We start from the raw sequence: 14558 nt of genomic DNA on the forward strand, positions 1-14558 counted from the left end.
CCCTACATATCTGATCAACAGAAGCCTCGTTCTTGAAGGCCCATGTGGAAGCCACAGCCCTAGTGGAATGAGCTGTGATTCTTTCGGGAGGCTGCCGTCCGGCAGTCTCGTAAGCCAATCTGATGATGCTTTTAATCCAAAAAGAGAGAGAGGTAGAAGTTGCTTTTTGACCTCTCCTTTTACCGGAATAAACAACAAACAAGGAAGATGTTTGTCTAAAATCCTTTGTAGCATCTAAATAGAATTTTAGAGCGCGAACAACATCCAAATTGTGCAACAAACGTTCCTTCTTCGAAACTGGTTTCGGACACAGAGAAGGTACGATAATCTCCTGGTTAATGTTTTTGTTAGAAACAACTTTTGGAAGAAAACCAGGTTTAGTACGTAAAACCACCTTATCTGCATGGAACACCAGATAAGGAGGAGAACACTGCAGAGCAGATAATTCTGAAACTCTTCTAGCAGAAGAAATTGCAACCAAAAACAAAACTTTCCAAGATAATAACTTAATATCAACGGAATGTAAGGGTTCAAACGGAACCCCCTGAAGAACTGAAAGAACTAAGTTGAGACTCCAAGGAGGAGTCAAAGGTTTGTAAACAGGCTTGATTCTAACCAGAGCCTGAACAAAGGCTTGAACATCTGGCACAGCTGCCAGCTTTTTGTGAAGTAACACAGACAAGGCAGAAATCTGTCCCTTCAGGGAACTTGCAGATAATCCTTTTTCCAATCCTTCTTGAAGGAAGGATAGAATCTTAGGAATCTTAACCTTGTCCCAAGAGAATCCTTTAGATTCACACCAACAGATATATTTTTTCCAAATTTTGTGGTAAATCTTTCTAGTTACAGGCTTTCTGGCCTGAACAAGAGTATCGATAACAGAATCTGAGAACCCTCGCTTCGATAAGATCAAGCGTTCAATCTCCAAGCAGTCAGCTGGAGTGAGACCAGATTCGGATGTTCGAACGGACCTTGAACAAGAAGGTCTCGTCTCAAAGGTAGCTTCCATGGTGGAGCCGATGACATATTCACCAGATCTGCATACCAAGTCCTGCGTGGCCACGCAGGAGCTATCAAGATCACCGACGCCCTTTCCTGATTGATCCTGGCTACCAGCCTGGGGATGAGAGGAAACGGCGGGAATACATAAGCTAGTTTGAAGGTCCAAGGTGCTACTAGTGCATCCACTAGAGCCGCCTTGGGATCCCTGGATCTGGACCCGTAGCAAGGAACTTTGAAGTTCTGACGAGAGGCCATCAGATCCATGTCTGGAATGCCCCACAGTTGAGTGACTTGGGCAAAGATTTCCGGATGGAGTTCCCACTCCCCCGGATGCAATGTCTGACGACTCAGAAAATCCGCTTCCCAATTTTCCACTCCTGGGATGTGGATAGCAGACAGGTGGCAGGAGTGAGACTCCGCCCATAGAATGATTTTGGTCACTTCTTCCATCGCCAGGGAACTCCTTGTTCCCCCCTGATGGTTGATGTACGCAACAGTTGTCATGTTGTCTGATTGAAACCGTATGAACTTGACCCTCGCTAGCTGAGGCCAAGCCTTGAGAGCATTGAATATCGCTCTCAGTTCCAGAATATTTATCGGTAGAAGAGATTCTTCCCGAGACCAAAGACCCTGAGCTTTCAGGGATCCCCAGACCGCGCCCCAGCCCATCAGACTGGCGTCGGTCGTGACAATGACCCACTCTGGTCTGCGGAAGGTCATCCCTTGTGACAGGTTGTCCAGGGACAGCCACCAACGGAGTGAGTCTCTGGTCCTCTGATTTACTTGTATCCTCGGAGACAAGTTTGTATAGTCCCCATTCCACTGACTGAGCATGCACAGTTGTAATGGTCTTAGATGAATGCGCGCAAAAGGAACTATGTCCATTGCCGCTACCATCAAACCTATCACTTCCATGCACTGCGCTATGGAAGGAAGAGGAACGGAATGAAGTATCCGACAAGAGTCTAGAAGTTTTGTTTTTCTGGCCTCTGTCAGAAAAATCCTCATTTCTAAGGAGTCTATTATTGTCCCCAAGAAGGGAACCCTTGTTGACGGAGATAGAGAACTCTTTTCCACGTTCACTTTCCATCCGTGAGATCTGAGAAAGGCCAGGACAATGTCCGTGTGAGCCTTTGCTTGAGGAAGGGACGACGCTTGAATCAGAATGTCGTCCAAGTAAGGTACTACAGCAATGCCCCTTGGTCTTAGCACAGCTAGAAGGGACCCTAGTACCTTTGTGAAAATCCTTGGAGCAGTGGCTAATCCGAAAGGAAGCGCCACGAACTGGTAATGCTTGTCCAGGAATGCGAACCTTAGGAACCGATGATGTTCCTTGTGGATAGGAATATGTAGATACGCATCCTTTAAATCCACCGTGGTCATGAATTGACCTTCCTGGATGGAAGGAAGAATTGTTCGAATGGTTTCCATTTTGAACGATGGGACCTTGAGAAACTTGTTTAAGATCTTGAGATCTAAGATTGGTCTGAACGTTCCCTCTTTTTTGGGAACTATGAACAGATTGGAGTAGAACTCTAAGCCATCTCCGTGGAGATGTTGCCTGTACAACGGCAAAGAGAATGACTGGGGTAGGCGGAGCCTAGGAGGGATCATGTGACCAGCTTTGCTGGGCTCTTTGCCATTTCCTGTTGGGGAAGAGAATATCCCACAAGTAAGGATGACGCCGTGGACCGGACACACCTATGTTGGAGAAAAAACAACTAAATATGCTACATGTGTAAGCACACTTTCAGTGATGGTAAATCCAATCGTTTAACAAACGCTAGGATTCAAGGGGAGTTTCATTGGTCAAACGTGTACAAAAGGGTGCTGAACTCACCATTTCTGTGCCGTTGCACAACGCTAAATTCAGCCCAACAATCTCCTTCAATGAGGTGACTTTTGCACCTATAGAAACAATAGCTGTGTGTGTCAACTGACAGGTTTCTGTATGCACGCCCTGCTATAAGTTCAGAGGTGCAAGCAGCATGTCACTGGTAGAAGGCTGTTGTGTCGTGGTCAGCCGTAGCCCCTTAATTTAGCGCTGTGCAATGGCACAGAAAGGGTGAGTTTAGCACCCTTTTGCACACGTTTGATCAATGAAACTCCTCTTGCTTTTTAGTGATGGTAAATCCGAGCGTTTGTTAAACGCTTGGATTTACCATCACTTTTATGTGAAGTGCATATATACACATAGGTTATGCTCTTTTATACTATCCCAAAAGAACACATGAATAAATAAGTACTGATGGAAGAGTAGCCACACTTTACCCACACAGCACAGCAAGAATAGATAGAAGTGTCAAATTGTAACTATAATTATATATATATATATATATATATATATATATATATATATATATATATATATATATATATATATATATACACACAGTAAATGCAGTAGAATTGCATAATTAACATGTGCATAATAAGACAATGCAATAACACCTACTGTGAATTTCAAATAAGCAGTAGTTTTTATTTTCTGGCAAATTTATTTTTTACTCCCATTTTCATGTAACAGACATCCACCAATCATAGACTAGTATACATATACCCTGTGAACGTCTGCACATGCTCAGTAGGAGATTGTTCCCCAGAAAGTGTGTATATGAAAAGATAATTTGATAATGGAAGTAGACTGGTAAGTGACTTAAAACTGCATGCTCTTTCTGAATCATAAAGGTTTATCTTGACTTGAGCGTCCCTTTAAACAAAAACACAGATTCAAATACAAGCATGTGGAAAAATGTATTAGCCCCTTAACGAACAACGTTGGTCGTTATGCCCTTAAGCATCCTGTACGTCGCTGCAGTCCTGGGCTTCTCTTTGCCACAATCTCGCTCAAAATAGGGAGATTGCGCTATTTCTGCATGCCCCACGAGTGGGGCACTACAGAAATAGAGTTACAGAGTTGTTGATGCAGAGAGGCCCTCTCTGCATCGGCCCCAGCGATGGTGCCGTTCGTTGGTGGGTGGGAGCAGTAGCAGGGAGGCAGGTGGGTGGCCCATCGCTGCAGGGACTACCTGTTCCTGTCCCTGAAGTGCGCGCAATACATCAGGAGCGCAAGGGGTAGTGATGAGTGCACGCTACATTAATGTGATGGAGGGAGAGGAAGGGAAATTTTTGTAAAGGGATCATGGAGGGGGTAGGGGGTGTTGAGGGGGGCAGCTACACTACAGAAAATGATTTAGGAAAAAACACAAAAAAAAAACACGTATTATGACAAAATGGATACTGACAGACAGAAGATGGTGGAAGATAGGTAGAGGGGGGAGGGTTAGAGAGCTGTATGGGGGGGGGGTCAGGAAGGTTGGGGGCTGAGGGGGGATCCATCACTGCAAAATAAATATTAAAAATAAAATTAAAAAAAATTGCCTTTTATTTTAGTACTGGCAGTACTTAAGATGGCGGTGACAATTGTGAGGTGGGGAGAGAAAAGAGCTGTTTAAGGGGGGGTCAGGTAGGGATCAGGGGGTGGGATGTGTCAGGTGGGAGGCTGATCTCTACAATAAAGCTAAAATTAAACCTACAAGCTATCTAATTAACCCCTTCACTGCTGGGCATAATACAAGTGTTGTGCACAGCGGCATTTAGCAGCCTTCTAATTACCAAAAAGCAATGCCTAAGCCATATATGTCTGCTATTTCTGAACAAAGGGGATCCCAGAGAAGCATTTACAACCACTTGTGCCATGATTGCACTAACTGTTTGTAAATAATTTCAGTGAGAAACCTAAAATCGTGAAAAAAATGTTTTATTTGATCTCATTTTGCGGTGAAATGGTGGCATGAAATATACCAAAATGGGCCTAGCTCAATACTTTGGGATTTCTACTACACCACAGCTAAAATTAACCCTACAAGCTCCTAAATTAACCCCTTTACTACTGGGCATAATACACGTGTGGTGCGCAGCGGCATTTAGCGGCCTTCTAATTACCAAACATCAACGCCAAAGCCATATATGCTGCTATTTCTGAACAAAGGGGATCCCAGAGAAGCACTTACAACCAGTTGTTCCATAATTGCACATGCTGTTTGTAAATAATTTCAGTGAGAAATCTAAAGTTTGTGAAAAAGTGAACGATTTTTTTTTATTTGATCGCATTTGGCGGTGAAATGGTGGCATGAAATATACCAAAATGGCCTAGATCAATAATTTGGGTTGTCTACTAAAAAAATATATACATGTCAAGGGATATTCAGGGATTCCTGAAAGATATCAAGTGTTCCAATGTAACTAGCGCTAATTTTGAAAAAAAATGGTTTTGAAATAGCAAAGTGCTACTTGTACTTATTGCCCTATAACTTGTAAAAAAAGCAAAGAACATGTAAACATTTGGTATTTCTAAACTCAGGACAAAATTTAGAAATGGGTGTTTTTTTGGTGGCTGTAGATGTATAAGATTTTGGGGGTCAAATTTAGGAAAAGTGTGTTTTTTTTTCCATTTTTTCATCATATTTTATAAAAAAAAATTATAGTAAATTATAAGATATGATGAAAATATCTTTAGAAAGTCAATTTATTGGTGAGAAAAACAGTATATAATATGTGTGGGTACAGTAAATGAGTAAGAGGAAAATTACAGCTGAACACAAACACTGCAGAAATCTAAAAATAGCTCTGGTCCTTAAGGGAAGGAAATTGAAAAATGGCCTGGTCCTTAAGGGGTTAAGCCGCATTTGCAGCTTTTAAGGCTTCGTATAGTCTGCAACCACAACTGCTTCTTTTGCCTCTCACTTTTTCGGGGTGATTTACATGCCCTGCTCTCACACACACAAAATTAAGAGCCTCTAAGTAATGTTAAATATTTATACATGATGCTACATTGCAAGTGGCAATTGCAGGCAGACAAGCTTTCTACTTAACATGTCCATCTGTAATCTTGATAAATTTGCCCAATAAATATCTTATATTGCGCAGCTGCAGTCAAAGCTGATGTTTCAGTTTAATAACGGCACAAGAGAATGCTGCAAAAGCTTTTCAAAATAATGTGAGGTAGAATTCTGATTGGCTGTATCCATATGTGGTTACTGGATACTTGTATAAAACGCAAATGTTAAGATTATACCATAGTTCAAAAGTGATCTGTACCTTTCTCTGATAAATTGCGATCCAATCTGTGGTGGCAAACCACTTGTGGTTTTTGATGTCATTTACACCATTTTTCAGATTCCCGTATCTTTTGGTCAAATCTACCTGGAGCAAGTTCCTTAACAGGTCTTTAAGATCTGAACTGAAGTGTGATGGAAACCGTACCTAAGTGCAGAGATTAAAGAAAGAAAAAAATATTAAATCCCCAAACATTTTACAGTGTGGCTATGGGATGAAGTGATCAAAAGCATATTATATCTTTTTTTTTAAAGTTTAGAAACTTAGCTATTTTATTAATGGTTATGCATAAAAGTCATGCTACTCACTTTACAATTTAAACTAATGAAATAGTAATAAAATGTGAATCTGTTCATTGGTGGGTCAAAAAATAAAAACTTACAAAGAAACTAAAATGTATGCTTATCAAATAAATTATTTTCTTTCAGGATGGTGAAAGTCCACAAACCTTAACGTGTCTCGCCAATAGGAGGAGGCAAAGAACCCCAAAACAGAAGAGCTTTTATGCCTTCCCACCTACCTGTACCACTAAGTTTAGCATAAAGCAGAGCAGAGGAAAGGCACAAATAGCTAGGAAAGACAAAGCAGGGGATAAAGAGGTGCAAATAAAAACTGCCGCCAGAAATAAAATCAAATTGGGCAGGGTCTTGTGGACTCTCAACATCCTGAAAGAAAATAATTTACCATCAGGTAATACATTTTGTTTTCTTTTATATGATGGTGAGAGCCCACGAACCTTAACGTGTGGGATTTAATACCCAAGTTGTGAAGTCCACGATAAGGAAAGGGTTGAACAAAGGGAAAGGCAATTTCTATTTTCCAGACACTGCATCTTGAAGAACGTTCCTGCCAAAGAACCCTTCAGAGGCAGCACAGACATCAAAAGAAGAAATGCGCAAAAGTATTCCAAGAAGCCCGATATCTGAAGGCCCAAGAAGTAGAAATTGATCTATTGGAAGACTTACAATACATTTAGGAGCGGCATATAGGCTTCCAAAAAAATATTGTGAATAACCCGACTAATTAACGGAGTTAGAGCAACTGCACATATAGTTTCTTGTCCTGTTCAAGGAGAGAAAATGAATACATAAATTAGAATTCTGTCTGAAATTAATAGTAGCCTACGGTAAAAAAGTAAGGCTCTAACCTTAGATAGATTATAAAGGAGTCACAATACAAAAAGTGAAGAATTTGGAAACAAAGGGAATAAATCACTCAGTGATTATGTTATTGGAAGTAACAACAGTTTTAAAAAACAAAAAACTCCTATTTCGAACATAGAACAGCTTTTCCTCAAGATAAATAAGAGAAAAGAGATTCCGTAAGAGAGATGATTGATCAGAAAATCCGCTAGCGGAAGCAATAGGAAAATAAAGAAAACTCTCCAAGATAAAAAAAAAAATAAACATCTATGATACATACGGTATATATTCAAAGGAGGGATCCTGAAGGACCGAAATAACTAAAATTAAAGTGGTGGTAAAAACTCTCCCCTTTTTAAAATCAGATCTGGAGTGCTAGTGATATTTTAAATAGAGTTTCATTCATCAGTTGTAAGGAAGATGCGCTATAACTTACTTTTTAATGTAGATATAAAATTCAATACCACGCGCTCTGCCGCCCACTTTAAAAGTAGATTTTTCTGTGACCTAACGGTTTGAATTGTTGTCCAATCAGCACTCTAGCTACAACCAAAGTGCCATATGGGGAGGGTGGCGGGGCGTGCAGTATTTTAATTTGATATCTATATTAAAAAGTTTTAGCGCATCTTCGTTACATTTGATGAATTAAACTCCATCTAAAATATCACAAACATTCCGGATGTGATTTTAAAAAGGGGAGAATTTTCCATCACTTTAAGTTCCATGAAAGGAAAAAAAGGTTTTATCTAGATCTAAATATACACTCTCTATATGAATTAAAAGTTCCTAGTTTCCAGCAGTCTAGCCTGCATAGAAAGAGAAATACTACAACAGAGAAAAGTGTGAACACGAAAATAAGTAAATTCTGCATTGTCAAAATTCAAGACAGATCTTGAAAAATATTGGCACTTAAAACAAAAGGTCCTGGCGACGATGCAGGAGCAACAAAGGAGAGCTTAACCTAAGAGAGAGATCTGCTTACAAGGTTTAGTGGGCCAAGATGAGGAAATCAGAAATACTGAAGTATTCCCCAAAATGATTTCCAGCTGCAGTCGTTGGCAATAGAACAAATGGAGAAAAAAAATCTTAAACTCACTAAGGCCTCTATGAAATGACCCTTTAAGAGACTGGACCTTGCACAGGATTAAGCGAAGTCTGAAACTGGTGAAAGAAGCCATCAAATCTATTTAAGAAAGACCCCACCTGGATACAAGCAGATTGATTCCCTTAATTAAGAAAAAACATCCCCATGGAATAGATATTGGCACTTGTGATAATCCACTTTCCAGGGCATTAGCCCTGAAATGAAACACTGATAGGATACAAAGATATTTGATCTGCACAGATAAGGTATATGTACTAGGATAGATAATTATTTACAAATGGCTCTAGAACAATCTGTTAAGCCAACAGAAAAAAAAAGTAAACGCAAGCAAAAGTAACCACGTCTAAAAATCGCTACCATCAAAAGAATAACCTGAACACATTTTCCAACCCATTTTGGTCGAGAGACTGTATTGGTATTGAACCTTGGTCTTGGAGCTGAAGTTTTACCATTTAGCCATAGGTAGGTTACGAAGGTACAAATCTGCACAAAGCTGATAGGACAGTATCATAGAAACAAAGTCTATGGAAAACTCCCAGAAAACAAACTGTGGAGTTGGGGGGCAAGGAACACTTTTATACATATATCTTACAGTCATGTCCTTATAAGAATTATAGAAGACTGAAAAGAGACATTCACCAGACACAAAGATGGTGCCTGAAAGTATATTGTGCAGTTACAATGATGCTGCCTAGAATCCTGATCATACATAATAAAGAGAGCAGACCCAATGATACATGCAGGAGACAGATGGCAACTCGAAAGCAACTGCAAAAAACTGAAAAAGTAGGTCCTGAAAACAGCAGAACTAATAATGTTCCTAGAACATTACTGACTTGATGATTCCAAAGAGTCATAAATGCCAAAAAACAGAAATTAAAGGCTACACTGGGAGGTGTCTGAAAGGAGCTACCTGGGTCCCCTGCCTGTGCTATACAGTGTAGAAGTATCTGCAAATAGCCTGTGGGCAGTGTGAGTGCTGAATGCTATTTTCCTGAGAGAAGCACCCCTTGACTGAGCTAACCAGCAAAACACAAACCGATGTATCTAGTATAGAGCCCATCCAGTGCTGTTAAAGTAACAGCAGAGAATATGGAAGAGAAATGCTGTAATCCCACAGGAGGAAGCTTAATCCCATAGGGAGATACTGTGCATATAACCTAGTACCTCTGTACCCTATAATCTGAAGCAGTCCATCCAAGGGATAATGGGTCTCACATAGGTCTGGGCACCCTTAATAAAGTTGAGTTGGAACACCTGTATCTTTAACTACAAGGCAAAGAACAAAACTAAATGGTACATAGAGGTAAGAAGGCTTAAAAGATCTTGTGTTTAGGGTTTATTTGCCTCCTCCTAGTGGCGAGAATTCAATTCCACACGTTAAGGTTTGTGGACTCAACATCATATGAAAGAAAAGACTTGATTACCTAAATACTATATGTATACATTATAGGAGAAAAGGGAGAAAGATGATATGATATTAACCTTCAATTATATTAAAAGGTTTAAAGGGACACGTTTACCACAACTTCTTTTCTGTTGAAATAGCTGATTTTGCCTGTGGCATCCCTACCTATATTGCATGTTTCTATACTTAAGTATTGGCTATAGAAAAGATCTGTAAACATATTAAGTAGAAGAAATTACACTCCTGTGGGGGTTAAGAAAAAAAAGTAATAACATAATCCTTTTCGATTGTTCTTTCTTAGTATTTGGCTTTGCTATACAGAGAGAGAATTTAAAAAAGCATGTGTGTGTACAGATAATAAAAAAACAAAATTTATGCTTACCCGATAAATTTATTTATTTCTGGATACGGCGAGTCCACAGAATCAATTACTGTTGGGAATATCACTCCTGGCCAGCAGGAGGAGGCAAAGAGCACCACAGCAAAGCTGTTAAGGTATCACTTCCCTTCCCACAACCCAGTGTTATTTGACCGAAGGAAAAAGGAGAAAAAGGAAATAACACAAGGTGTAGAGGTGCCTTAGGTTAAAGTGAAAAATGACTGTCTTAAAAGAAAGGGCGGGCCGTGGACTCACCGTATCTGGAAAGAATGAACTTTATCAGGTAAGCATAAATTTTGTTTTCTTTCCTAAGATACGGTGAGTCCACGGAATCATCAATCACTGTTGGGAAACAATACCCAAGCTAGAGGATACCAATGATTAGGGAGGGACAAGACAGGTAACCTAAACAGAAGGCATCACTGCTTGAGGAACCTTTCTCCCAAAAGAACCTCAGCCGAGGCAAAAGTATCCAATTTGTAAAATGTGGAAAGGGTATGCAGAGAAGACCAAGTTGCAGCCTTGCAAATCCGTTCTACAGAAGCATCATTTTTGAAAACCCAAGAAGAATAGACAGCCCTAGTGGAATGAGATGTAATTCTCTCAGGAAACTGCTGCCCAGCAGTCTCATAAGCAAAGCCAATTGTACTTCTTAACCAGAGTGAAAGAAGTAGCAGAAGCTTTCTGACCTTTATGTTTCCCAGAGAAACAAACAGGGCAGAAGACTGCCGACAATCCTTAGTCGCCTGAAAATAAAATTTTAAAGCACACACAACCTCCAAGTTGTGCAACAAACGTTCTTCAGAAAAGAAGAACTATGACAGAGAAGTAACAACAATTTCCTGATTAAAATTTCTGTCCAAAACCACTTTAGGAAGGAACCTAACTTAGTACAAAGAACCGCCTCATCGGCATGAAAGGTAAGATAAGGCAAATCACACTGCAAAGCTGAGAGTTCTGACACTCTCTGAGCAAAAGAGATAGCAACACGAAACAAAACCTTCCAAGATAACAATATCTATGGAATGCAATGGCTCAAATGGAGCTTGCTGCAAAACTTTAAGAAAAGTGAAGGCCCCCAGGAGGAGCAACAGACTTAAACACAGGTCTGATTCTGACCAAGGCCTGACAAAAAGATTGCACATCTGGCATGTCTGCCAGATGCTTATGAAGCAAGAAAAGATAATGCAGAAATCTGACCCCTCAGAGAACTGACTGACAAAAACCTCTCTCGAGACCTTCGTGTAGAAAGGACAACATTCTAAGAATCCTGACCCTACTCCAAGATTAACCCTTGGATTCACACCAATAAAGATATTTACGCCATATCTTATGGTAAATCTTTCTCGTAACAGGCTTGCAAGCCTGAATCATGGCCTCAATGACCGACTCAGCAAAACCATGCTTAGACAGAACTATGCGTTCAATCTCCAAGCAGTCGGCTTCAGAGAAATAAAAATTTGGATGAACGAAGGGACCCTGAATCAGAAGGTCCTTCCTCAGAGGAAGTCTCCAAGGTGGAAGAGATATCATCTCCACTAGGTCCTCATACCAGATCCTGCGAGGCCACGCAGCGACTACTAGAATTACCACGCTCTCTCCTGTTTGATACAAGCAATGACTCATGGAAGGAGAGCAAACGGAGGAAACCGGTATGCCAGTCTGAAATCCCAAGGAACCGCCAGAGCATCTATCCAAGCGGCCTGTGGATCTCTTGACTTCAAACCGAACCTTGGAAGCTTGGCATTTTGCCAAGACTTGGCATTTTGCAGAGACCCCCATTTGAGGGTTAAGTTGGAGAACACCTCCGGATGGAGTTCCCACTCCCCAGGATGAAAAGTCTGTCTGCTCAGGAATCCGCTTCCCAGTTGTCCACTCCTGGAATGTGGATGGCAGATAGACAACAATTGTGAGCTTCCGCCCACTGAACAATCTAAGTCACCTCCTACATGCCTAAGGAACTCTGAGTTCCTCCCTGGTGGTTGATGTAAACCATTGAGGTGATATTGACACCAAAAACTTCACCTCCTCCATTGACAGAGGCAAAGAGAATGACTGGGGGTTGAGGGAAGCGATACTTAACAGCTTTGCTGTGGTGCTCTTTGCCTCCTCTTGCTGGCCAGGAGTGATATTCCCAACAGTAATTGATGATTCAGTGGACTTACCGTATCTTAGGAAAGAAATAAGGCGATCTGATTTATTTGGTTTCAAAGAAGAAAACTAGCTATTTAACATACAAACCTAAAGAAGCCATTTCTCATACATTTTATACTCTGCAGCTGGTATAACAAGTCATTGGAAACACATTAAGGAAAACATTTTTTTACAATACACTGCTCCTTTAATAAAGCTGAAGCAGAAAGCATGATTAACAAAAAGAAAACTACCAGCTCTCATATGGAAGGAAAGTATATTCTTTACAGAAAGAGTGGTTACGTTATAGAATAAACTTCCAGGACTAGTAGGGTTATCCTACAGCTTGCACTTTATATCAAGATCATAATTAATTTGCATTTTACTAGTAGTCTGTCAATCATTTGTCCATCAGAAATTTGGAAGAAATATTTTTTCCCCATTTCCCCTGTATCAGTACAAAGCATCTAGTAACTTTATGAATGTCATTTAACTCAAAGTAGATAAAGAAATGTTATGATATAACTGTTGGTTGACAAAACAATGGATAATTATAATCAAAATATTGTCCGATGCTGACTCCACATCCAATCGTTCAGCTGTTATGTCACCACTCTCTAAAGGCTACACAGGAGCACTTATGCATAAAAACAACCTCTTTAATGATCATTTTCATAAAACATCTAATTAAAATGTGTTACCTTTCCAGAAACAATCTTTTCATATATTTGAATTGGCTGATCTGCAAAAAATGGAGGATAACCAGCAGCCATTTCATAGATTAAAACACCTAAAGCCCACCAGTCAACTGCTTTGTTATAGCCCTAGAAAGAAAAAAAAGAAAGAAAAAATAATTACTGTTTATTTTACTTAAAATTAAATTCACAGTAAGGCACAATTTACATGCAAACTATTTTGGTCTAGTTATTAAATCAATATTGCTTGATTGGTGAGGGTAAGAGATATATCTACATAACAGTGAGTACATCGCACACATTTACAAAAGTTTCTACACATCTAGGTTTGTAAAATTGAGAATAGCAGAAACCTCAAGGAATCTGTTCAAAAGGAATCCCTTCCTCCTCCTCCTCTCTCCCTTAGGTTTTACCATTTAGCCAAGTGAAGGGAGAAGGTAAAGCAGAGAAGGAAGTAGGTAGAGGGTAGACATCTGGACTGGAAAGCAAGAAAGACACAAAACAAGAAAAGGGGGAGTCCTAATGAGCAAATAAAGGGATTTCACACGTGCTCTTAATAAATTTGATACAAAAGATTAAAGGGCCATAATACCCAAATGTTTAAACACTTGAAAGTGATGCAGCATAGCTGTAAAAAGCCGACTAGAAAATATCACCTGAACATCTCTATGTAAAAAAGAAAGATATTTTACCTCAAAAGTTCCTCAGTAGCCACCTCCCATTGTAAAGGACTTCTAAGCAGCAAATCAGTATGTCTGTCCCGGGACAACTGAAAGGATGAGCTTCGTGCACTCTCATATTATTTCACCAATCAGGTAAAGGAAGCTTACTATGAAATCTCATGAGAGTTAAGTCAAATCTCATGAGATCACAGTAAGAGTTCATGACCTCAACACTGCTGATGCTGATCGTCTTCATTTTTTAAATTTTTTTACCTGCAGCTGGGAGCAGCTGAGTATAACTTTTTACACAGAACTTACTCTGCTGAGCTGAGGAGATTGTGAGGTAAAATATCTTCCTTTTTTACATAGAGATGCTCAGGTGATATTTTCCTGTCAGCTTTTTACAGTTATACTGCAGCAGATTCAAGTGATTTAGCATATGAGTATTATGTCCCTTTAAAGAATGTGAATCACCATAATGCATATAGAGTATATAAAACTGGCAACAAAAGATATATAACAATTTATGTAAGAACTTACCTGATAAATTCATTTCTTTCATATTAGCAAGAGTCCATGAGCTAGTGACGTATGGGATATACATTCCTACCAGGAGGGGCAAAGTTTCCCAAACCTCAAAATGCCTATAAATACACCCCTCACCACACCCACAATTCAGTTTAACAAACAGCCAAGAAGTGGGGTGATAAGAAAGGAGCGAAAGCATCAAAAATAAGGAATTGGAATAATTGTGCTTTATACAAAAAAATCATAACCACCACAAAAAGGGTGGGCCTCATGAACTCTTGCTAATATGAAAGAAATGAATTTATCAGGTAAGTTCTTACATAAATTATGTTTTCTTTCATGTAATTAGCAAGAGTCCATGAGCTAGTGACGTATGGGATAGCAGA

The 14558-nt window shown here is 39.8% G+C and overlaps 1 protein-coding gene across 2 annotated transcripts in view; it reads right to left on the reverse strand.

Annotated features, from left to right (window-relative positions):
- Nucleotides 1–14558, reverse strand: part of PRKACB (protein kinase cAMP-activated catalytic subunit beta) — a 412367-nt gene that overhangs the window by 13321 nt on the left and 384488 nt on the right. For both annotated transcript variants that reach the window (XM_053693314.1, XM_053693315.1), the window contains exons 8-9: nucleotides 12989–13111; nucleotides 6103–6267 (exon numbers count right to left, since the gene is read on the reverse strand). In XM_053693314.1, coding sequence (XP_053549289.1) covers nucleotides 6103–6267; nucleotides 12989–13111 — 288 coding nt within the window. The remainder of the gene's footprint in view (nucleotides 1–6102; nucleotides 6268–12988; nucleotides 13112–14558) is intronic.

This window comes from Bombina bombina, chromosome 10, assembly GCF_027579735.1.
Source record: "Bombina bombina isolate aBomBom1 chromosome 10, aBomBom1.pri, whole genome shotgun sequence".
Lineage (NCBI taxonomy): Eukaryota > Metazoa > Chordata > Amphibia > Anura > Bombinatoridae > Bombina > Bombina bombina.